The sequence below is a fragment of the Dioscorea cayenensis genome, chromosome 19 (assembly GCF_009730915.1).
Source record: "Dioscorea cayenensis subsp. rotundata cultivar TDr96_F1 chromosome 19, TDr96_F1_v2_PseudoChromosome.rev07_lg8_w22 25.fasta, whole genome shotgun sequence".
In the NCBI taxonomy this organism is placed as follows: domain Eukaryota; kingdom Viridiplantae; phylum Streptophyta; class Magnoliopsida; order Dioscoreales; family Dioscoreaceae; genus Dioscorea; species Dioscorea cayenensis.
Window position 1 is genome coordinate 13449645 of NC_052489.1, and position 24428 is coordinate 13474072.

At 35.0% G+C, this 24428-nt stretch overlaps 3 protein-coding genes and 1 long non-coding RNA gene across 4 annotated transcripts; all 4 read left to right on the top strand.

The window, feature by feature from the left end:
* Window positions 1–1182: 1182 nt before the first annotated feature.
* Window positions 1183–3324, top strand: LOC120283288. The gene is made up of 3 exons (XR_005543244.1): window positions 1183–1298; window positions 1466–1561; window positions 3218–3324. It is a non-coding gene; the product is annotated as an uncharacterized LOC120283288 (long non-coding RNA).
* A 712-nt stretch (window positions 3325–4036) lies between these two features.
* Window positions 4037–7329, top strand: LOC120284059. The gene is made up of 5 exons (XM_039290881.1): window positions 4037–4781; window positions 4845–5985; window positions 6057–6444; window positions 6562–6927; window positions 6988–7329. Exons 1-5 carry the CDS (start codon window positions 4037–4039, stop codon window positions 7327–7329), a joined length of 2982 nt encoding a protein of 993 aa, XP_039146815.1.
* Window positions 7330–7993: 664 nt separating this feature from the next.
* LOC120283584 lies at window positions 7994–8934 on the top strand. The gene is made up of 5 exons (XM_039290292.1): window positions 7994–8070; window positions 8141–8359; window positions 8452–8544; window positions 8626–8743; window positions 8823–8934. The coding sequence occupies exons 2-4, from the start codon at window positions 8141–8143 to the stop codon at window positions 8737–8739; spliced, it is 426 nt and encodes a 141-aa protein (XP_039146226.1). The 5' UTR covers window positions 7994–8070; the 3' UTR covers window positions 8740–8743; window positions 8823–8934.
* A 6599-nt stretch (window positions 8935–15533) lies between these two features.
* Window positions 15534–16877, top strand: LOC120284061 (subtilisin-like protease). Its single transcript, XM_039290882.1, has 2 exons — window positions 15534–16224; window positions 16747–16877. The coding sequence occupies exons 1-2, from the start codon at window positions 15534–15536 to the stop codon at window positions 16875–16877; spliced, it is 822 nt and encodes a 273-aa protein (XP_039146816.1).
* The last annotated feature ends 7551 nt before the right edge of the window (window positions 16878–24428 follow it).

Consider the following 24428-nt stretch of genomic DNA (forward strand, 5'->3'; position numbering starts at 1 on the left):
AAATCATGGCCTATGAATGATTTTTAGGTGCTACGATTAGTTTTTGTAAGTAAAGAAAAACATTTTTTTCTATGAAATATATCGTAGATAAAAGGTGTTTTTTATTTGATGTGCATTAATTTTAAGTTATTTTTATACACATATTTAATTCTACAAATAAATCAACACTAAATCAATTTGACAACCAAGATGGCTAGCTAATTATAGAAACATTTAAGGAAAAATCGAATGAACAATTTAACTTCCACCATTAAGATATATATTGTAGAAAAGTTAACATAATAATTATTAAATCAAAGTTTATTGCAATCTTAAAATGACAATAATAAATTATAAGAACTATTAATATCAAATCCAACATTAATTTAATTTGCTTAAACATAAACATAAAAAACAAAAAAGCCTATGGGATGAGTTGGATGTATACATGAAGTCATCTGAGACCAAGACAAATTAGTTGGACATTAGTATTGTTATTATTATTATTATTATTATTATTGTTGTTGTTGTTGTTGTTGTTGTTTTTGTTGTTATTATTATTATTATTATTATTATTATTATTATTATTATTATTATTATTATTATTATTATCGTTATTGTTATTGTTATTATTATTATTGTTATTCTGGTTATTGTTGTTGTTGTTGTTGTTGTTGTTGTTATTATTATTATTATTATTATTATTATTATTAACATTATAATGAAAAGATGATTGAACAACCTCATAGTCTATTAACATTATAAATAAAGACAACATTAATATATTTTTATCTTTTCAAAATTTTGTTTCTCATTATTCTTTTATTTCTAACTGCCTAATTCATTGTAAATTTTCACATTTGTTTTTGTAGTTCAAAGAATCTGCCAACATTGAATTAAATATAATTATATTAGTCAATAATTTAATATTATAATTAAAAAAATAGTTTAATATAACTATTCATATTTTTCATCACATCTTTTTTTTTAATAAATTAAAACTAACAAATAACAAAATTAAATATCTAAACTATTTATTAAATGTGCAAGAGTTGCAATATGCTCTTCAATATAATATAAAAAAGTCTTATTTCACTTAAAATCTATTTTTATATATAAAAAGTTAAAATAAATATATTTCCTTTCTTAAATTTTGGCCCTCTTTCAATATTTGGTTTCCTCTTGCTCATTGCTCTCCAAAATCTAGGGTTTTCAATCTCTCATCCCCATTGTGTTGCTTTTGCTCCCGGATCTCTTTAATAGTATTCTCTTTTTCAATTTTGGTCTAAAGTTTACTTGCGAAATTGTCAACCTTTGAGGTACTTCTTTGGGGTTTTTTTTTTTTTAATTTTTCCCTAATTATTTCATGCCTTGGCTGCCTCACCACTTTTGGATTCCCGTTCACAAGATGCCATTATATGCTTAAAATTATTTAGTTTTCTGGTTTGTTAATGCTTATGTTAATCCTATTTTGTTAATGTTTTAGAATGTTTTGCTGTTCACTTTTGGATTCCTGTTCACGAGATGCCTGCCAAGTGTTTGCTTAAATGCCAACATTGCTCACTGCACAAACATTGACAAGGTTTGAGTCACAAATTTGTCTTCATACTCTTATATTTTAGTTTGAGTCACATATTTTATATTCTATATTGTGATGTAGATGTGGTCCTCCATTGTCCACATTCTTTTTATTCATTCTCTTCAAAATTTTCTCCATAATTGAGCTTTAATACTTTATATATGTTGTATTAATAATAGTAGAATGAGGAGTGATCAGCTTGCTGTGGTGGTGGTGGTTGGTCCTATCTATAATAATGTTAATGTTTGTGGGCCATAATCATATAATAATGTTAATGAATACTGTTATTGTATTCATATTCACCGGCTTGCTTTCTTAGTGTTTCTTAGTGTTGGTGTAGTGTTCCTGTGGTGGTTCTTGTCTATTCTTTTCTTTTTCTCAGAAGAAGTTATGTGTTTCATACAATCATGGGACTTTCTCAGTGTGTCTACTTTGAGAGAAGACAAAGAAATGGTTTCTTCTTTTGATTGTTCATCAAGATGGGATGATTGTCATTTTTCTGCTACAAGCTTTAGAATCAATATGTAATTGTTGTACTATTTTTTTACTTCAAGGTCTGAGAAGTAGTACTTCACTTTGAGCTCAAAAAGTAAATTCACTTGTAGTTTCTTAGATAAGTAGCTGCTCAAAAAGTAAATTCACATGTTGGCCTTTTTGACTTTTATTATTCATCTACTTAACATGGACGTGGTGTTAGCTTCTGTAAATAGTTAGGAAGAGTTGAGGAGGAGAAGAAGTAGATGGTAGTTAGAAATTTTATTATATATATAACATGTAAATAGTGATATTAATTTTAAAAAATAAGATGATCATAATGAATCAATCCATTGTTGTTTCTCCGTACGTCTAGATACATTTAATATTCTAATTAATATATAACTTTAGCATTATATATATTCATGTGTAAAATAAATTAATAGAAATATAATTTTATTTTATAATATTAATCAATACCATTTTTTTATTTAAATTACAAGGGTCCTCATCAAACCTAGTAAACTCTTTTCTTGTCTAGCTTTCTAGGTCCCTAAAATTTAAAAATAGAACCTTTTTTTCTTTCTCACTATCACACCACATCTTTCTATCTATCTTCCGGATATCAAAGATATAATATATATATCTCACAAAAACAAAGAATGGGCCTCACCTTTCATTAATTATTCTTGCCACCTGTCACATTTGAGCCCAACTACTAACCTTTTTGATTTGCTTTTTCTCCATGCAATTAGACACATTTAAAAAAAATAAATTCTATTTTATGGCAATCTCTGTGCAGATATAACAAAATGGAGATATAAAATATGTTGTGTTTTAATATATATGTTGAATATAACTTATTATGAATTGCGTTCAAATAAATTAAATGTTTGTGTGATAAAGAGATGAGAACAGGACAAGTAATATAGTGTTTTGTAAAATAATTCAGATTATTTAAATTTATAGTCAGCACTGTCCTCTCAGTTTGCCATTAATTCATTAATCTTCAATTTTTTTGTTTATTCAAAATAATACCACCTATGTTATGTTTATCTTTTCAAAAAGCATATTATGGAATATGCAAAGGAAAACATCTATCTTTGTATTAAGATCACCTTTATTTCTAACTTTAAGGAGGCAAGGCAAGAATACATGCTAAGAATACCTTTACTTGGAATTCAGGAACCAGTAAGAGAGATTTTTCACTGAGATTTGTTACCTTTGTATCATCAAGACAACGGTTGCATTTAAGCTTCATTGGTGCAGAACATCCTCTTTTCCATTCCAAGGTTAGTTTTCTTCACTTTATCGAATGTACCATTTCTTTGTCCATTCCAAGGTTTGTTGGCTCATTAATTTTCTTTGTTCTTCTCACTTTTCCTTTACTTGTAGGACTGGTTTTAAATATATTAAATAGAAACAAATATTTTAATCTCTCATTGATTAATAAGTGAGCTACCTTTAGCCACACTCACCTTTGTTGAAACAAATATTTTAATCCCTCATTGAGCACTACATTTTTATATAATATTTTTATATTCTTCTTGTTTGTTAAGTTAAACATTACATTACTTCTTTAATTGTTTTGGGAGGAACTGGCATTTTAATTTATGATCTCATACTTGAAAAAACATGTGAGTGCCTCAATTTTTTTTTTTGTTTATTAATTATATATATTTCTAACAATTTATTACTTTTTGAATCTATAGCAATATGGATAAGAGTTGGATGCATGCTTGAAAATGGTCATCTCAATATGTTGAAGGGGTGAAGAGTTTTATGAAATTTGTGGAAGAGAAATTGGGTAGTCATTGTGATATTCAATGCCCATGTATAGATTGCTTGAATGTGTATAAGCAAAATCAAGGTCAAGTGTATGAACATTTACTACTTAGAGGGATTGATAAATTCTACACGACATGGATTCATCATGGAGAGCCGTCTAACTATACATATGGAAGACATGTTGATGGGAATGAAAATGATCTTGATGCCAATGACATGTCTTATAACGATAGGGAAGAAGATGGTGGTATCAATGACATGTTAGATGATTTTGGTAATTTTATTGATCATTTGGAGAGTGCAAGTGACAACGGTGTTTTTGTCTACCACACAATGCCAGATGATGCATTTGGCAAACTGTTAAAAGAAGCTCAACAACGGCTTTACCCTGAATGCTCACAATTTTCACAATTGTCATTTATTGTGAAGTTGCTCCATTTAAAGGTTTATAATAAATGGAGCAACAAATCATTTGACATGTTACTTGAATTGTTGAAAGTTGCTTTGCTTGAACCCAACACACTACCTACGTCATATTATGATGCAAAAAATTTATTGCGAGACTTGGGTTTAGGGTATACATCTATTCATGCATGCAAATATGATTGTATATTATACTGGAATGATACTGCAGATCGGGAAGATTGTCCTATTTGTGGCACAACAAGATGGAAAATTAATGATGGAAAAGGGAAGAAGATTCCTCACAAAGTGTTGCGATATTTTCCTGTCATACCAAGGTTGCAGAGGTTGTTTATGTCAAAGAGGACTGCTACTGATATGAGATGGCATAAAGAAAAACGCGTTGATAGTGATACTGTCATGCAACATCCAGCTGATTCAAAGGCTTGGAAGCACTTAGATACGGAATTCCCATGGTTTGCAGAAGATTGTCGAAACGTCCACCTTGGGTTAGCAACAAATGGATTTAATCCATTTGGTAACATGAGCAGTACCTATAGTATGTAGCCACCATGGAAGTATATGAAAGAGCCATTTTTTCTGTTGTCTTTGCTTATTCCAGGACCTACTGCACCTAGTAAAGACATTGATGTATACATGCAACCCTTAATAGATGATTTGAAGAAACTTTTGGAAGTTGGTGTGGAAACATATGATGCTGTATCTGGAAACAAATTCACAATGCGTGCTACCATTTTGTGGACCATAAATGACTTTCCAGCTTATGGAAATCTATCTGAGTGGAGCACTAAAGGATATATGGCATGTCCCGTGTGTAATTACCAAACTTGTTCACATAGGCTGCATAGTAAACTTTGCTATATGGGGCATCGTCGACACTTGCCACATGACCACATTTGGCGTAGAAGTAAAAAGTTTGATGGTAAACCGAATAATGAAGGATGCCCTATTGCATTATCAGGGGATGATATTTTGCATCAATTGGAAGAACTACAAGATACCATACTAGGAAAATACCCAGGAAACAAAAAGAGAAAACGCAGTTTAAGTGAGTTAAATTGGACAAAAAAGAGTATCTTCTTTGAATTACCATATTGGAAGCATTTACTTTTAAGACATAACCTTGATGTGATGCATATTGAGAAAAACATATGCGAAAACATCTTATGTACAGTGTTGGGTATTGTAGGCAAAACGAAAGACACTTTTAAAGCTAGATTGGACTTAGAGGACATGAAAATCAGAAAAGATTTACATTTGAAGAAGACAGAGTCTGGTTCTTATGTATTACCAAAAGCATTTTACACAATGTCAAAGAAGGAGAAAGTTCTCTTTTGTGAATTCCTGAAGACAGTAAAATTTCCTGATGGCTATGCTTCTAATATTTCTCGGTGCGTAAATGTGCATGATGGGAAAATATCAGGGTTGAAGAGTCATGATTGTCATGTTTTGATGCAAAGATTGCTTCCACTCGGGATTCGAGTGCTAGCTTCAGAGCGTAGTAAAGAGGTTGTAACTGCAGTGGCTGAAATAGGAGATTTTTTTATGCAGTTATGTTGTAAGACTTTAAACTTGGATGAACTAGACAAAATGGAAGAAGATATTGTCTTAATTTTATGTAAATTGGAAACTATTTTTCCACCAGCATTTTTTGACGTAATGGTGCATTTAGCGGTTCACTTGCCTTATGAAGCAAAGCTTTGTGGCCCAGTTCAGTTTCGATGGATGTATCCTATTGAGAGGTAAAATTTTTGCAATCACTTTATTAAGTTATTGAATCACTTTTTATCATATTCATAAATTTTTTTTTCAGATTCTTGGCTACTCTTAAAAGATATGTGCGAAATCGAGCTCGGCCAGAAGGGTCAATTGCAGAGGCATATATTGCTAATGAGTGCTTAACATTTTGTTCAATGTATTTGCATGGGGTTGAAACAAAATTCAATAAGGATGAGCGTAACGTGGATTCAAATCAAGAAGGTGGCTTATCTGTCTTCTCACAAAGGTTGAGATTGCTTGGAGCTGGAAAATATGTAGAGTTGGATAAAATGGAGATTGATATGGCTCATTGGTACATACTCAAGAATTGCGAGGAAATCGATTCATTTGCTATAGAGCATAAAGAGGAGCTGAGACAAGATAGTGAAATGAATATTGAACAAAGGCATAAAGATACTTTTGCGAACTGGTTTATAAGACTTGTAAGTACTTGTTGTTGTGCTATATGTTGTCACATAATATTAAATAATATTAATTTATTTATTTATAACCTTTTTCTTGTGTAGATGATTGTATTACACAATTGTGAAAACTCACAGGCAACAGAGGCATTATATTCTTTAGCATGTGGACCGAACATATGTTGTAAAAAGTATACAGGATGCATTGTTAATGGTGTGAGATTCCATACGAATGCTCGAGATAGCCGTATTCGAAGTCAAAATAGTGGAATTATGGTCGAGGGAAATCACAAGGATGATATCATTGATTTTTATGGTGTCATATCAGAAATTATTGAGTTGGACTATGTGCGAGGGCGACAAGTTGTTCTTTTTAAATGCAAATGGTTTAATCTTGGTGATAAACAAAAGGGTGTCAAGAAAGATGGTATCTTTACAAGCATTAATGTTGGAGGAACTTGGTACGAGAATGATCCTTTCATCCTAGCTTGCCAAGGTCAACAAGTTTTCTATCTAAATGATACGAAATTGGGCAAAGATTGGTGAGTTGTTCAAAAATTTCAGCATCGTCACATTTTTGATGTGGAAGAAATGGAAGTTCAAAGGATGGACATTGATGAAAATGAGAACTTTGACAATATTGTTTACCAAGAAAATGCGGTTCATGGAATTGCAGTACAAGCAATAGATATTGATGATCAATTTACATCCCTTTACAGAGAGGATGTTGATCCTGACATTGTAGATGAAAATGATGTATCTAATTATCTCTTCAATGATAGAAGCGGTCATGGCGACAATGTGGATGCATTTAGTGACGAAGATGATTATGATGATACATTACTTGAATATTGTAGTGAGGATGACCATAATGACGATGACATTAATGATGACTGTGATGAGTAGTTAACGTATTGGCAAAAGCTTTTTATTTGTGTAAGTTTTAATGTTGAAATTGTCATACATATTTTAAGTTGCATCTTTTTTTGTGTTGTTTAAAGTTGTATGAATACATTTTAGTTGTAATGATACCTTTTATGAGTATGTTATGATGATCACAAGCTTATTTTTTTAATTATACTAATGTGTTCACTTCTTATAATTGTTGTAGAAATATGGCTCCAGGACGTCTGCGAAGTATTAAAGCTTCAAAAGTTTCTCAATCGAGTAGTTTGCAAAGAGAGGAAAGAATTATTGATTCACAACAACATGTGTCATTGCCTATGGATCCATCGGTCTCATCTACACAACCACCATCTAATGCTTCACTTCAAGTTGGTTCTTCTGGTAATTTTTATTTTATATTTACATTGAGTTGGTGTGATTAGTATATAATTGAGATTGCTTATTTGATGTTGACTTCATTTGTTTTTTGTATCTTCATTTTATTTCATAGCTTCTAGTGTGACGAAGAAAAATTGTAGAGGTAAGACACGGGGTTGTAATTTGCAAAAATTGGTGAATTCGTCAAAGAATAGGCTTCCTATTTATATAGACGTGGACCAAGGTAGACCATTGGATGTAGTGCAATCCGCAAAGCTATAAAATGAAATAGGTATTATTGCTCGGACTTATTTGCCTTGTCCACAATCAATCAAAAAGCTTGACTGGGAGGAGCACATTAAACCGGCATTTGATCGTCTTGGGGTATGGTTTATATTATTAAGATATGTAGTTTATATATTCTTATGTTAACAAATTTCTTTGTTTTTTGTAGATGAAATTGAATGTTATTGGCATTGAGACAAATCCAAGGATAGCTGACTGTATTGTTGACATACTTAAAAATAGAATTAGAGATCATCGTCAATCATTAAAGAAGTACTATTTGAACTTTTCAAGCTATGAAGATGCAAAAAGGAAGAAACCCAATGAGTTTATTACTCAAGAGAATTGGGAGGATTTATGTGATTATTGGAACAATGATAAAACTAAGGTACGTGGCATCTTATTATTAATGATTACCAATAATAGTTTTTTCTATTATTTTGATGTCAATAATCTATTAAACTTATTTTTTTTTTAAAGGAAAAGGCTGAAAAAGCAAAAGTTAGTAGATCATATATGAAGACACCTCACAATCAAGGATCCAAATCCTTCGTTGTTGTTCGTCATGAGCTTGTAAAGATACGAACTTAATCTTTAATCTTATTTAATATGGAATTTATACATAGTTACTTCATTTTTTTATATATTAAATAGATGAGGAAAGATGATGAAACCGGAGAGCAACATGAGTGTCATAGGATTGAATTGTACAAAAGCACACACTATAAAGAAGGAAAAAGGATGGACTTCACCGGAAGCAAATGCTAATTATGTGAGTTTATCAACTTATCTATATGGATTTTCATTTAAATTTTTTAAATATTTATGTGCACTCATTATTATAATTTCAGTGTGCAATGCAACAAAAGTTACAAAAGGCAATTGATGAAAATCAAGATGTTGATGTTGACAAAATTTGTGATGAGGTTCTAGGCAATCGATCCGGTTATGTTAAGGGATTAGGTTATGGTCCAAAACCAAATGCTTCAAGATGTGGACAAGCTAAATCCATTAAAGATCTTGAAGAAGAAAAAAATATGTGGAAAGAAAGATATGAAGCTGAAGCTCGTGAAAATGAAAGAAATAGAGCTCAGTTGTCAAAACATGACAAAATGTTAAGGCAAATAATCTGAGCTAAATATGATGAGTATGAAGAAAATAGTCAAAGGTATTATTATGTAATTACATTTATTACAATGTGTTGTAACTAAGTAAAGGTTTTTGACATTCATTTTCCTTATTGCGCAGTGAAGATGAACAAGGAGATCATTCAGCTTGAGTATTATATGGTTGTTGCATTCTTTAAGGTTTGTCATATTTGATATTTATCAATTTATTTGTGCATTACAAAATTGTTTTGAAAGTAACATTTGAATTGAGACTTAAGGCTTCAATTTTCTAACTTAAATATCTAATACGGTTGGTAACCTTTTTTAATTTCTAATTTTATTGCAGGAAGTTAGGTGTTGTTAATGAAGAAGTGGTTCACAAATTGGCATGGGTTATTCTCTTTGATGATACAAGTGATGGAGATCTTGTTTGACATTGATACTTTTGCTTTTGATACTTGGCATTAATGATTTTGCAAAATGTTTTTGTGGAGAAGTGGTTTGGTTGATATTGTTCAATTAAATATTTTCAAACAAATGGTTGAATGAAACATTTAATTCTTCAATTAAGTATTTGTAGGTATTTGTATGGATTGAAACTTTTTGAAATGAATATTTATAGGCACACATTTGGGTCCAATGTTACTACGATTTTTGATATTGTAGAGAAAATAGAGAAAAGATAAATCTTTTACTACGAAAATAATCGTGGCTAAAAAGTTAAAAAAATATGACAAAATCACTACGACATTGAAAATTGTAGACAAACATCACTATTTTCTACGGCAAAAGCTGTAGGTATATTCCAAATTTGCTACATTTTGAATATCGTAGACAATGATCACCTATTTGCTACAATAACATAATCGTAGGAAATGATCATTCATTACATACGAGTAAATAATCGTAGGAAAATGATTATTCATTATCTACAATTAAATAATCGTTGGAAAAGATTAATCATTACCTACGATTCAATAATCGTAGGCGAGGATCATTCATTAGCTACGATTATACTAATCGTCGGGGAAGAAAGGAACCATAGCCTACAATTTTATTCGTAGCCAAAATGTTTTTTCCTCTACAATTTCTCTACTTTAACAACGAAATTCCATCCCTTTTTCTACGAAAACAAACGTTGAGAAAGAAGTTACTTTAGGCGACGAAATCATAAATTCGTAGAAAAAGACTTTTACCTACAGGGCGTTCTCTACGATTTGGTCTACGAGTTAGTTTCGTAGAAAATAAATTTTCCCTACGATTAAATTATATTTCTCTACGAACTTCTTTTGTAGATATTGGTCGCATTTCTTGTAGTCACCATGATTTCTAAACTCCATATAACACTTTCAAAGAGAATTAGTAATGAGCGGTCTATTATTCAAAGGCAAACAACTTAAATATTAATCAAGCATGCATGAATCATAGTCCAAACTTTAGTAAATCCCACTCACAAACTTGGCGAGCTAGAAACCTCCGGTGTTACTTCTCCACCGGCTCTTTCCCTTTACTTGAAGTTTCACCTCATAGAAGCACTTAAGCAAACCAAACAAATGACAAAACATCATCAACAACTTGATCTATTGAAATAAAGGAAAATGCTCAAAATGGGAAAATGATGGTTTCTAAGGTTTTCTAAACTCTCTAACTAGAAGATCTAGCAAGAATAGATCTCTCACAATCCTTAAAACCAACAAGAAAAACAGGAAAAACCAACTTTGGTTCGGTGCTACAATAAATCCGAAATCAAGGTGGAGAGGGTTCAAGGATTTTTCTAAATCAAAGCCATACAAATCAGTATAATTACTCCTCCCAAGCTATAGCATCAAAGAAGAAGAAAAGGAACAAGAATTAAGCTTTTCCTTGGGTTCACAACAAAACCCTAGTTATACTCATTCAAAAAATTAAGAAGAAACAAGAAATAATTGAAGCTTACCTTGACTCAAGAGATAATCAAACTCTTTGATCCAAGAACAAGGCCAAGAATACCTCCAAAATTACCACATAAAACTCAAGAATGGCATAGGAAGGGAGGAGAAGCGAAGGGGAAGGTTTTAAGAAAAAGATGGGTGAAGAAACGGCTCAAAAGGGGCTTTAAAGAGACATCCGCACACCCTTTCAAGCAGGACACGGTCTAGACACGACCGTGTCAATGCCACTATTTTTCTCAGGTGATTCGGCGTCGGCTATTGTAGTGAAATTACTGTAGCATTTTAATGTAGCAAAATATTGTAGCACCGATCCGAAGAAATGGCACGGTCTGAGTGCTTCTAATACGAGCATGTCAGAGCTAAAAACTGAAGTTTTAATGCCCGGTTTCTCCTGAGAAATTCGGGGGGATTGACACGGGCTGTACATGACCGTGCACACCCTGAAAACCACTCTTTTAATGCTAAATACATCATCAAACTAATAAGTGCTTGTGTGTTAAGAATGTGAAGTATTCTTTCCTTACAATGAGCATTACTTTTATCAGGTTTAAGCGCTAATACATGTGTATTTGTGTTCTTTTGTGCATGTAGGGTTGTGAAGCTAAGTATTAAGAAAAAAAGCCAAAAGTAGATCATGAACGCACTATTTGGTCGAATCTTGGAAGGAACAAACACGAGGACACAAGTGGGGCTCTAAGATACATGAATGTGTGCCAACCTCCATGTATTCAAGCCATTACAATGAGTTGGAGGGGTACGAAAGCAGTCACATTTGCGTATCCCAACTTGTGCAATGATAGCAAGATCTTCAGCAATGAACCCGTTTATTGAAGAAGCGACACGATCTACGGCATAAACGTGTGTCCGTTTATGTTGCCTCGATGAGAAGTGTGGAATTGGGAGTGTTTTGGCGGAGTACTTTAGCAAATCACCATAGCAATACAATGCAGCAGTTACTGTTCACAGCCGGCCGAAAATCAAGTTTACAGAGAATTACACGGGCGTGTGGAAATTCCCCACGCCCGTGTGGAAATTCCACAGGCTCGTGTGGAGAATCCACAGGGGCATGTGGATACCTGATTCTAGCCCTATTTAAGCTGCGATTCAGCCCGATTTTGAAAAAATTATTTCAGCCTTCTCTCCAACTTTTCCCTATCTTTTCAGAGGCCGTCGGCTAGGGTTTTGAGGGGCTTTTGGCAAGTCTTTTGAGTGGTTCTATGGATTTGACACCGCGCTCTGGTTGGAAGAAGGTTATTGGGGGAGCCTTCGTCACCACCAATCCGGCGAGGTGTGCCCTATACCGGATTAGGGGACCTTTGGAGAAGACGAGGCCACTCTACAAGTCCATCGACACAAATACTGAGGGGGTTTTTCTATGGATTACTTGTTTTTACATTTGATTTCAATGTTGATTGTAACTAGATCCATGGAGAGATAAACCCCTAGTGGGTAATTGGATTTGTGAACTCTGGGATGTATTTTTTTCATTAATCTTCTATTATGTTTTCCTTAATTGATGTCTTTAATTGAGTTTCAATCTTGAATGCTTGTTACATGATTTGTCCCTTAGAGTGACACTAGGGTTGAGAGTCTACATTGGTAACCTTTGTGATTGAGTGACACACCATGAGGCTTAGACATTGCAAGATTAGAGAGGGTCGAGAGGGTGAGTCGAGAGGTAGCGGAGCGTCCCCTTTCCCCTCCAATGTGATTTATCCTACCTTCACGTTCCAAGAGTTTTTCGCGGTTATAGTAGAGTGAATGGGCTAAGGGATAACCTCCGTTGGGGCTTAGTTGTACAAGCAACGGAGTGAAGCATTGAAGTGACTTTAGCACCTAGGGCTTAATTACAACTAGGGGCCTTTCGCCTGGACCAAAGGGTTAGATCTATACATTAGAATAAGGTTTATCACTTGGAATCCCTAGAGTGTCTTGGAACTCTACACAGTGTGAGGTGTTGAGATTGATCGATTTCTCCGCCAGGACATAATATAGTGTTAATCATGGTTGACCTTAGGTTTGTGACCGTGTGTTTAAGGATTTCCATGACTCATTAAGCGTCAATTAGGAGATATAATAGTTGATTTTGCACTTGAAGCAATTATCCAAGGTGGAACAATATCCAAGTACCCCACTTCTATCGATTGCCTTACCTCTCATCTATTTGTGCTTCTCTCTTTCTTGTTTCATTTATTCTTGCTTTCATTACATTTTATCAACAAAATCATTATTTTGTCTTCGCTTAGTAAGATAGCAATCTTGGTATTTTTATTCCCTATTCCCTGTGATACAATACCCACTCACCTGGGATTTATTACTTCGACAAACCCGTGCACTTGCGGGTTACACGCAAGGGGCATTGTCACAAACCCTCGGCAAGATGCCCCAAACCAAAGACAATGAGAAAACAACTAAAACGACCAAGATAACAAAGTAACAAACAAGGGGAAATATACCAAAATGCCACACCTTCTATATCACCTGCCAGCTCATTGTCATCTTAGGGTTTGTTTGGATTAATTTAATAAAAAGTACTTTTTCGGTTGGTAGAAGGATTTTTTTAAAAAAACGCTTCTTAGTAAGTGCTTTTATGTATTTTATGTTTGGATGAGTTAATGCAGAAATACTTTTATATAAGTGAAATTGTTTGGATATGTATTCTTGAAAGGAATTTTTCAATATCAAATTATTAAAGTGGGCCTTCATTGAGTTATTATAATAATACTAATACTAATATACTAAACTAATAATAATAATAATAATAATAGGGTTGTGAAAAGATTGGGGGAAATTCTTTATTTCACAAGGTTAATTTAGTAATTTCATAATCTCAAAACAACTTTTGAAAAGTGCTTTTCCTAGAAACATCACATGATTAGCTTCAACAAAGTACTTCAGTTTTTTTTAGCTTCTAATTTTGCTGGAAAGCCAATACAAACATGTTTTTTGGAACCCAAAAAATGCTTACTGTATAAAAAAGAATTTATGGGGTTTCCAAAAGGCAATCCAAACAAGCAGTTATTGTGCTAGATTTATTGCTTCTTATTTAGTAGCGCAATATGAAGACATTGATTTGGTGTTTTACAAAATAATAATAGCAACTGTCTTCAAAGAGATTTATTTATTTTTATGTTTACCAATGTTTCATATGTTGATTTACACAATACTTTTTGAGAATTCTTGACCTAGTAGGTCTCTTATGTAGATATTCTCATTTGTGGGAGGAGATTGAACTCATAGGCCATACAAGTAAAAAATACATGTGTGTTGAGATATTAATTCTGCACATGTATATGTCCCTAACTTCTATTAAATATTGGTGCTTGTCACCTATTTATCAAAAAAAAAAAAAACCTTTTCAGAAGGGTAAATTTGAAGTGTTTAAGGGTAAATTTGAGTTTGGATTACCATAGCATCCACTAAACAATTACAAGGTGCTATTTCATATTCACACAATTAAAATTTTTGTTCAAATAAAAATTATATATAAATATTTTTCATATAAAATATTTATTTCAAGAGTAATATGCGTTCTCATATTATATATATATATATATATGTGTGTGTGTGTGTGCGTGTGTGTGTAAGTGTGTGTGTGTGTGTGCGTATGCGTGCATATGTTTTAGGAATCAAGCTTTGGTTTTTATTCAATTAATTCAAACAAAAATCAATTAAAATTGTTCTTTCTCTGTTTCTTAATAGTTTACACATTTTAATTCTCACGAATAAATAAAGTTATTAAAACATAGTTATCAGCGAACACATGCATGGGCATATAGACCTGCAAATAATAACATGTTCTTCCCCCTTTTCTATTTATTATGATTCAAGCAACTATTATATGGTTATATATATAGTTCATCCATAGCAATAATACTGTCACCCATGCATGAGACATGCATATTAACCCCAACATGAAATGCCATTGAACTTCTAACAAACAACAATATTTTCAATCAAATTTTGGTGATAACAATTGAAAGGTATAAAAATGGGAATCATCCATTAGTAATTTCTATTTTAAGATGGTTATTAGTTTTGCTATCCTAGTTAGCATAATATAGTTGAAACAAACAAACAAACAACACCAACCTCTAATTCCTTTCTTTAAGGTTTGTGTGGTAATGTGCCAACAGACCTTACGTAGCTAATTCTCTAAGTTCGATGTATATTTCTAACAATAAAACAACTCAGACTGATGTTGTACTTCTAAATTTATGCCTTATAAAATCTTTATGCTATTACAAACTCTTATTTCATTCTCTCTTTAGTCATCAACATCACTAGAATATAGATTTACTCCAAGCACCAGGAGCCATTCGCTCTTCTTTCCTTCCTCCCACTATTCCTTTTTAATTGTTATGGGCATACAAACCCAAACTCAAACCCTAAGTCAGTGTATGCACCAGAGCTTACTCGCACCCCAAATTTCCTAGGCTTGTACTTGAATGACAAAAACGGAGTTTGGAATATTACCAACAAAGGCAAAGGCGTGATCATTGGCATGATAGACACAGGGGTGATGCCTGATCACCCTTCATTTGAGGATGATCAAGAGATGCCACCTCCACCGGTGAGATGGAAAGGTGCATGTGAGTTTCATCAACCTAAAGGGTGTAATAAAAAAGTCATAGATGCAAGGTCCTTTGTTACTGATCCAACACGTGAGACACCATCAGATCAATATGGACATGGCAACTACACATCCAGTGTTGTTGCAGGACGCTTGGTTAAGGATCTTTACGAGGATGGACAGGGGAGTGCGAGTGGATTTGCCATTGGCATAGCACCCCTTGCTCATATTGCTATGTACAAAGTTTGCAACATGGATGGTTGTGACGATGGTAACATTTTGAATGGCATTAATGCAGCCATCAAAGATGGAGTTGATATTATCTTAATCTCAATAGGCTCTAGTGAAGATTCTTTATATAATGATCCCATATCTATTGGTGCATTTCGGGCTGCACAGAAAGGAATACTAGTTAGCAAGTCAACAGGGAATTTTGGGCCATCGTTGAGGATGATCATTGCCCCACCACCTTGGGTTCTCATTGTTGCCGCAAGCAACATAGATCAGAGAATTGGTGCTATTGTGAAGCTTGGGGATGGTGCGGAATTCAAAGGCAAGTCATTGACACAAAAGGAGAAAGAGCTTATCATGGTACCACTGGTTTATCCTGGTAGCACTGGTGACTTGAATGCCAATCTTTGTACATATGATAATTTTGGAGTTATGTGAGTGGAAAGATTGTGATGTGTGAAGATGGTGGACTCTTTCGGTTTGATTATAGTTATCATGTGAAAAATGCCAGTGGTGTCAATGTTATTATCATGAATAATGCAACCAATTCATTCCACACATCCCCAAGGAATGTTACTTCCTACAAGCAACATAGACCATGAATCCGGACTCAAGATTAAGGCTTACATTCAATCTACCAAAAATCCAGTTGCAAGCATCACTTTTGATGGCACAATCACAGCTGGTATTTGAGCCCCAAAGATTGCTTCTTTTTCCTCAAGAGGACCATGTAAAGAAACTCCAGGAATCATGAAGCCAGATATTACAAGTTTGGGAGTCAGCGTTCTAGGTGCATTTCCATATGAAAGGTTACAAGGACCTAACAATTCCTAGCCAGCTGCATTCAAAATAGAATCAGGGACATCCTCCGCATGTCCTCATCTTAATGGGGTTACAGAATTGCTGAAGAGTATGCATCCTAATTGGACAGGCTTTGTAATCAAGTCTGCAAGCATGACAACCGCTGACATCACAAATAATACTGGAAGTCCAATCGTTGACGAGAAAGACCTCTATGCTAGCTGCTTCACCATGGGTGTACTTGACATGTTAATAATGTGAAAGCAATAGATCCAGGGTTAGTTTATGACATTAAGCCAAATGAATACTTGAGCTACTTATGTGGCTTAGGCTATAATACCTCTAAGGTTAACAAGATCACAGGTGGTAATGGCAACCGAGATGAGTGTTCAACCTCTAGAAGTATCGCTGAACATAACCTAAACTATCCATCTATTATAGTTTCCTTTACTTCCCATACTAATAAGGTCACTATAAAACGTAGAGTGACCAATGTTGGGGATCCACATTCCACTTATTGGCTTGACAGTGAGTTACCTAACGGGGTGGAAGTTGAGGTGAACCCAAGTAGACTATCTTTTACTCAGTTAGGGGAGGAAAAGACATTTAAGATGATATTCAAGGCTCATAGAAATAGTGATGAACTCAATATGGCACAGGGCCAATTGAAATAGGTCTCTAGTAAGCATGTAGTTAGGAGTCCAATTTCTGTTATGTTTGACCTACCTTCCCCATTAACTTAGCTGCCTTTTACTTAAATTCTTGCTTGTTTATCAATGTTCAAATTTAGTCTTGTGTAACATTTATCTTCAATAAATTATAATTCCTGATTTTTTATTACAAAATGCTACTATTGCTTGACGGTATGTTCTTACTGTGAAACTTTTTCTAAGATAATAAATAATTAAAATTTTTCCATTGCATTTATTGTTGTTATGATTTCAGCATCTGTTGCGGTTACTTTTGTTTGATAAGTACCACTATCATATCTACTTATTTTTTTCTTCCTTATTTTAATTTATTTAATAAAATACAATAATAATCTAAAACAATATATAGGTTCATTCAACATAGTACTAGTGGTTGCATACTACATAATTATACTACACAATACAAGTAGTCCTTATAACATGTACTCCTATTTAAAGTTATCTCACACAATATTGATGCACAATTTTATTAAAACGTACTTTTCTTTTTTATAATCCACCTTATAGATTCTCATGATCCAACTAACAAGAACCCACAAAACATATAAAAAGGTTGTGAAAAAGTGACTATAGTTTTAAGGAAAGATAAAAGAGGCAATAAATCAAAATATTATATGTATACTAAACTAAGACAATGATGACCTAACAAAATGAGGATCACGGTAAAAAGCTTTTTCATATCTAACAAAACAAGGATCATGGTTGTTAGAGTGATAGTATATGTGCATATGTACTCTTATATACATTGTAAATATTGTATATGTAAATACTTTATATGTACATCACTCATGTATATTTATACGAGTTGTTTGCCCTAATGAACACACACTTCTTCTCTCATATTTCCTTTCATGGTATCAGACGCTAGGGGACGATCTCGTCAGATTCTACATCAGGATCTGCCGATCTTTGTCAACTCTTTACAGATCTATTTTCTTAACAAATTTCAATTCAGGTTGTCATAGATCTATTCTAGCCGCCCTTTACCACAGCCACGGCCGTATCTTTTTCGCCTATCGCAAGATCGACATATCTTCATCTTCTGCCGTTGACGAGAGAAGCTTTTGTTCTCCTTCCGCCACCATTGCCATATCTTCATCTTCTACTGAGCAAGCCCCCCCAGACATGTAGATCTCCTCGCAGCATACAATCACCACACGCTGCACATTGTAAAGTTCGTTGTCTTTCTCTCAACTCTTTTTCCATTGAACGCTGCCTGTTTTTTTTTAAAAAAAAAATCTTTGACCTTTTTTCTTTCAGAGTCTTGTTTCCTGTTTAATTCAAGTCCCAAGACTTGAATTATTATCTCTTTTGCACACAATGATTGATTTAAATGGTTTTAGTGCAATTCAAGTCCCAAAACTTGAATTATTATCACTTTTGCACATAGTGACTGAGATTTACAAAAACAAAACTCTTCATGGCCTCTTCTTCATCTTCTCCAAATTTTCTTGCTCTAGTGGATGTAAAACTCAATGGCTCCAATTACATAGAATGGTTTTCTACCATTCGTATTATCTTACTTGGCTTGGAGCTGCTTGGTCATGTTGATGGTACTTCTTCCTATCCTTCTAAGCCTGACCGACATGGACTCTCTCTAACTATCATAGCATAACATTTATTTGTTAGTTTTGTGAGGTCGATGTTCGCATGGAGATTTGATATTTTTCTACTGCTCGTACGATGTGGGAGTACTTGAGTCATATGTTTGAGCATTCCAGTTTTACTTGTCAGTATGCCATTTTGCAGGACATTACACACGTACGACGATGTGAGCACTTCGTCTGCCAGTATGTCACCGAGTTATATTCTTTGTAGAGGTAGATTGATTCTTTAGAGGAGTATACCTGTTTTACATGCAAGTGTTGCTAGATTCGCACTCAGTCTCGCCAAACATAGTGCACTTTTGAGTTCTTAATGCATATTCATCCTTACTTTGAGGCTGTTCACAGCCAATTGCTCAATCCAAATCTTCTTCCTTCATTTGATGATGTTGTTCATTTTGTCATTGTAGAGGGGACCCGCCTAAGTGTGCTCTCCCTCGGCTTATCTCTACTGATATAGTCTTCAATGTGACCTCTACACGCTCTTCTCGGGTATCTTCCATCTCTATTCTTCTACCAGCTTCTGCTTCACTATCCTTTTCACCAAGATCTTCTATTTTGTGTTATTATTGCAAGTATTGTGGACATGTGAATGGCTGGTGTCCTAATCTTAGCTACGATAGCAGGAGTAGCAAAAACACCAATCTCATCCTCCGCCTCGTTCTTATGCTATTTCTCCATTTTTTCATGTTGTTTCTGCTATAGTCTTAGCTCTTGCTTCTTCTGTTGATCTACACACTTAGGTTGCTCAACTTACTGAGTAGATCCATGCCATGCAGCGTGTTGTGCAGTCCAATACTTCTTCTGTTATATCTGTTACCTCTAGTATGTCTTCCTCCTCCTAGATTTTAGATTATTGTGCCACTCATCATGTGACTACAGATGCCTCCAGCCTATTTTCTATTTCTACTCCTCACTCATTGATGAGTATACAATATTCTATCACTTCATATTATTTTGTACACTCATTAGGCTTGTATTAGGATCATATTGTGGAATTCGGTGCTAAACATAGTGTGTCTTGCATTCTCAGGTTTCTGACATCACTTAAAGACAAGAGCGAATCAAAAGGAGCACTCCGAACCTAAAACAAAGAAGATGGAGCTCTCTAGGTACCAATTGAATAAGGACAAGGCAAATAGGATGTCTTACTGGTAGCTTATGACCTGGCTTATGGCCGCCGTAAGCATCTTCTAGAGAACCTTGCGGATATGCTTATGCCCATAAGAGTGAGTTTAGAGCCAAACCAGAGGACCTTACTGGCAGGGTTTACACCTGTAAGGACCATCCAGAGAAGCTTACTATCAGAGCTTATGCCCAAGTTCTCAAGGGTAGCACAGTAGAGCTTACGGTTAGCGCTTATGGTCGTAAGCTGGACCGTAACATAGATAGAATACCTTACAGATGAGACTTACAGCCATAAATGTTCCTGTAAGGCTTATGACCTATCTTCTCCAGTTCCTTACAGCCACATCCTTACACCCATAAGCAGCCCATAAGCAACCAAGAATAAATAGACATGATGAGGATTTTTAGGCATCTTTTGTTCAATCTTTGATTATTTTCTTGGAGGCGAATCAAGGGAAGAAAGGAGGCAAATCTCCTGGGCTCCAAAGGTGATTTTAGGAGGATATTTGAATCCACATTCAAGGGGAAGGAGATCATTGCAGTCAACCTTACCTTGGCGGTGTTCGTGGAAGCTTCTTTGGAGTTTGCCGGTGATCTATCTCCAACATGATTGAGGATGGGGTTTTTATGTTCTCATTTATTCTCATTGTGTCTTATAACTTGGATGATTTCCCTCTATTGGTGGAGCGCTAATGGTTTGGATGTTTGGGCATAGTTGAACATTGGAGATGATGCTTCCCTCAATTTTCCTGAGTTAATGAGTATCTTTATGCTCTTTGCAATCATGTGAAATAGATTTTAGGGAAAATCGTATTTCTATTCTGTATTTGGATTAAAGAAGTATTAAGGGTAATTTCTCCTCATAAGAGAGATTAGTTATTTAAGAGATCCTTGTTAACTCATATTGATTTTTGATAGAGTATTAATGTGATTGCGTGGGTGACTGCAGTAGCTCTGCACCGATTCAGTTACTCTTTACCCTTGAAAGAGGGGTTTAGTATGATTTAGGAAACTCTCGGTTCAAATAGGATTGCATTCTTAGGCAACCATTGTCTTGTTCTTTATAAAACCGTAGAGATATGCTATGGCCGGACATTTCTTCGTCCCCTGACTTCTCTACTATTTTATTCTGTACTTCTTGCTTTTTACTTTCTTTTTCTCACACACACCACTTGATTGGTTAGGCTAATTTTTGGAACTAGGGTTATTGCTAGCAATCTCATTCTTCCCTGTGGGCCGACATCCTGCTTTCACGCATAATTTATCACATGATCGGCATGTACACTTGTGTCCCTATCACTCATTTTTCAGTGTTCACACTACTGATGAAAGCCTTCAACCTATGATGCAGTGCGGTCATCTTCAGGCCACTTTATTTGACATTCCCGATGTTCATCATGTTCATGGCTTAACTTTAACCTTATCTTGGTTAGCCATCTCACTGATCATGCCTTCATAGTTACCTTTTCTTTTTTTACTTGTTTTGTGAAGGACCATCTTACAGGCTAGAGGATTGGGGCCGGGTATAGAGTTGGAGGACTTTATCACTTAGACCATCTTCATCTTCTCACTCTTTATTCTTCTAACATTACTGCCTCTGTGCGTTCTCTTGATCATTGGCACAGTCATCTTGGTCACTTGTCTAGTGCTCGCCTAAAACTCTTTACAAGTTCAAGTAGTATTAGTTCTGTTCCTACTACTTATTTACATCCATGTATGGTTTGTAAGCTATCTAAGCTCATAGTTCTTCCCTTCTCTTTACATAAATCTCTTTCAGAATCTACTTTTGATCTTGTTCATTTTGATGTTTAGGGCCCGACCCCACTCTTATCCCTTGGTGGTTTCTTCTACTATATCTATTTTATTGATGACTTATCTTATTTTACATGGCTTTATTTGTTGTGTTCTCGATCTGAGCTCTTTCCCATTAATTATTCTAAATTTAAACAAATGTTATATACTCAGTTTGGTAAACGCATTAAGGTCTTTCACTTTGATGGGGAACGCGAATATCCCTCTTTATCTTTTTGAATGTTACTCTTTGATCATAACACTCTTTCTCAGTAATCTTGTCCTTACACACCTGTTCAGAATGGTGTTGCTAAACGCAAGTATCGTCATATCTTGGAAACTGTATGTGCCCTTCTCTTTACTTCTTCTATTCCTCAATCATTCTAGGCTGAGGCTATTCTTACCTCCATCCATCTCATTAATAGAACCCCCATCTCCACTCTTTCTAAAATCGCTTCTTATGAGAGTCTTTGCTCTTATTCTCCAACTTATGGTCATCTTCTCACTTTCGATTGTACCTGTTTCATTATTTTGCTCATCGTTAAACAAACCAAACACTCTCCACATTCTGCCATGTGCATTTTTCTAGGCTTTAGCTTTGAACACAAGGGCTATCATTGCTATGATCCTCTATCTTACCGTCTGTGTATTTCTCATCACATCATCTTTCTTGTAGACACACCTTACTTTTCTTCACCTTCTACGAATCTCTCCTTTCTTTAGCCTCCCTCTAGTGCATTATCTCCATTTTCTTTAGTAGTTATTCCAGGTTTCATCATCACTATCAATTTTATGACTCTTCCCAAAGCTTCCTCTGACACTTCTATTCCTCTATCCATATCCTCTAGGTGCTTTGATGGTTCTTTTGATTCGCCTTCTCTCCCAACTGACTCACCCTCTCATGAACATGCTCTTGCTACCTCTCATCATTATCCCGGCCGTATTTGCCGTCCTCCTGCCTGGTATGCACTTTCTCTTTCCTCTGCCTAATCCCCAGATTTTTAGGCCTTCCTTGATATTATTCACTCTCATTCCAAACCATAGTCTTATCATGAGGCTGTGAGATATCCCCATTGATAGTAGTCCATGACAAAGGAACTCAATGCTGTTCAGTGTATGCATACTTGGGATTTTGTTCTGCTTCCTTTTGTTGTTACTCCTATCAGATGTCGGTCGATCTACCAGGTCAAGACCCGAGCTCATAAGGCTTATCTTGTTTCTTGTGGCTTCACTCAGGAGTATGGCATTAACTATAAGGAGACATTTGCTCCTATGGGCAAGTTGACTACTGTTAGGCTTTTTTCGCTATTGCCGGTGCTCGTCATTGGCCATTTTATCAGTTATATGTGACTAATGACTTCTTACATTTAAATATTTTTGAGGACATTTACATGACTCCCCTTCCTGGTCTTTGTCATCCTCCTCAGCATGTTTGTCATCTTTGTCGGGCTATTTCTGGGCTCAAACAGGGTCCTCACGCCTGGTTTGAGTGCTTTCGCACTACAAATCTTACTCTTGGTTTTACTGAGAGTTCTCATAATTATGCCCAGTTCACTTGCCAGACTCCTCATGATTTTACTATTCTTCTTCTTTATGTTAATGATATGGTCATTTCAGGTGATAATGCTAACACTATTCTTTCTCTGAAACAACTGTTAAACACCGAGTTCTAGATGAAAGATCTTGGTCCTCTTCGTTACTTATGGGGTCTTGAGGCTACTTATTCTCGCTGTGGCTACTTGGTGTCTCAGTAGAAATATATTTCTGATATCCTTTATCAAGCTTGTCTAATAGACCTTCACATTGTGTCTGCTGGTGAATGTACAATATGCATGTACTTTATACCAATTTGTACACTCACTCAGCATGTATTAGAATTATATCGTCGAATTCAATGCTAAATCTTATGTGTTACGCTTTAACATTCTTAGGGCAGCACTCCAAGACCAGAAAGAGCCAAAAGTAGCATTTCAGGCGTCAAATAATGAAGTTGGAGCTCTCTCTGCAGCATTTGATTAAGGACAAGGCAATACTGTGTAGCTTACACGCAGCATATGTCCAACTTTATAGCCGTAGGTCAATTCCAAAAGATCTTGTGGGCATGCTTATGCTTGTAAAGGAAGATTCTGAACCAATTTAGAGGATTTTACGGGCAGGGTTTACGCCCGTAAGGTTGTTCGGAAGGACCATCCAGAGGAGCTTACGACCACAACATACGCTCGTAACGGCGATCACAAGAAGCAGAATAGTGAAGCTTACCGTCCAGCGCTTGTTATTATAAGTTGGACCGCAACACATAGAGAAGATCTTACAGATGTGACTTACAGCTGTAAAGGTTCCTATAAGGCTCCTGACTATCTTCTCCAGCTCTATTATAGCCTAGCCCTTACACCCGTAAGCAGCCCATAAGCAGTTGGTTTTAAATAGAACTTATGAGGATTTTTAGGGCAGCCTCTATTCTATCCATTTTTCTTTTTGGGTGATTCTTGGAGGCGAAGTTAGGGAAGGTAAGAGATGAATCTCTAGCACCTAAGGAGAAATTTGGAGAGAGATTCGTATCTACATTCAAGGAGATTGAA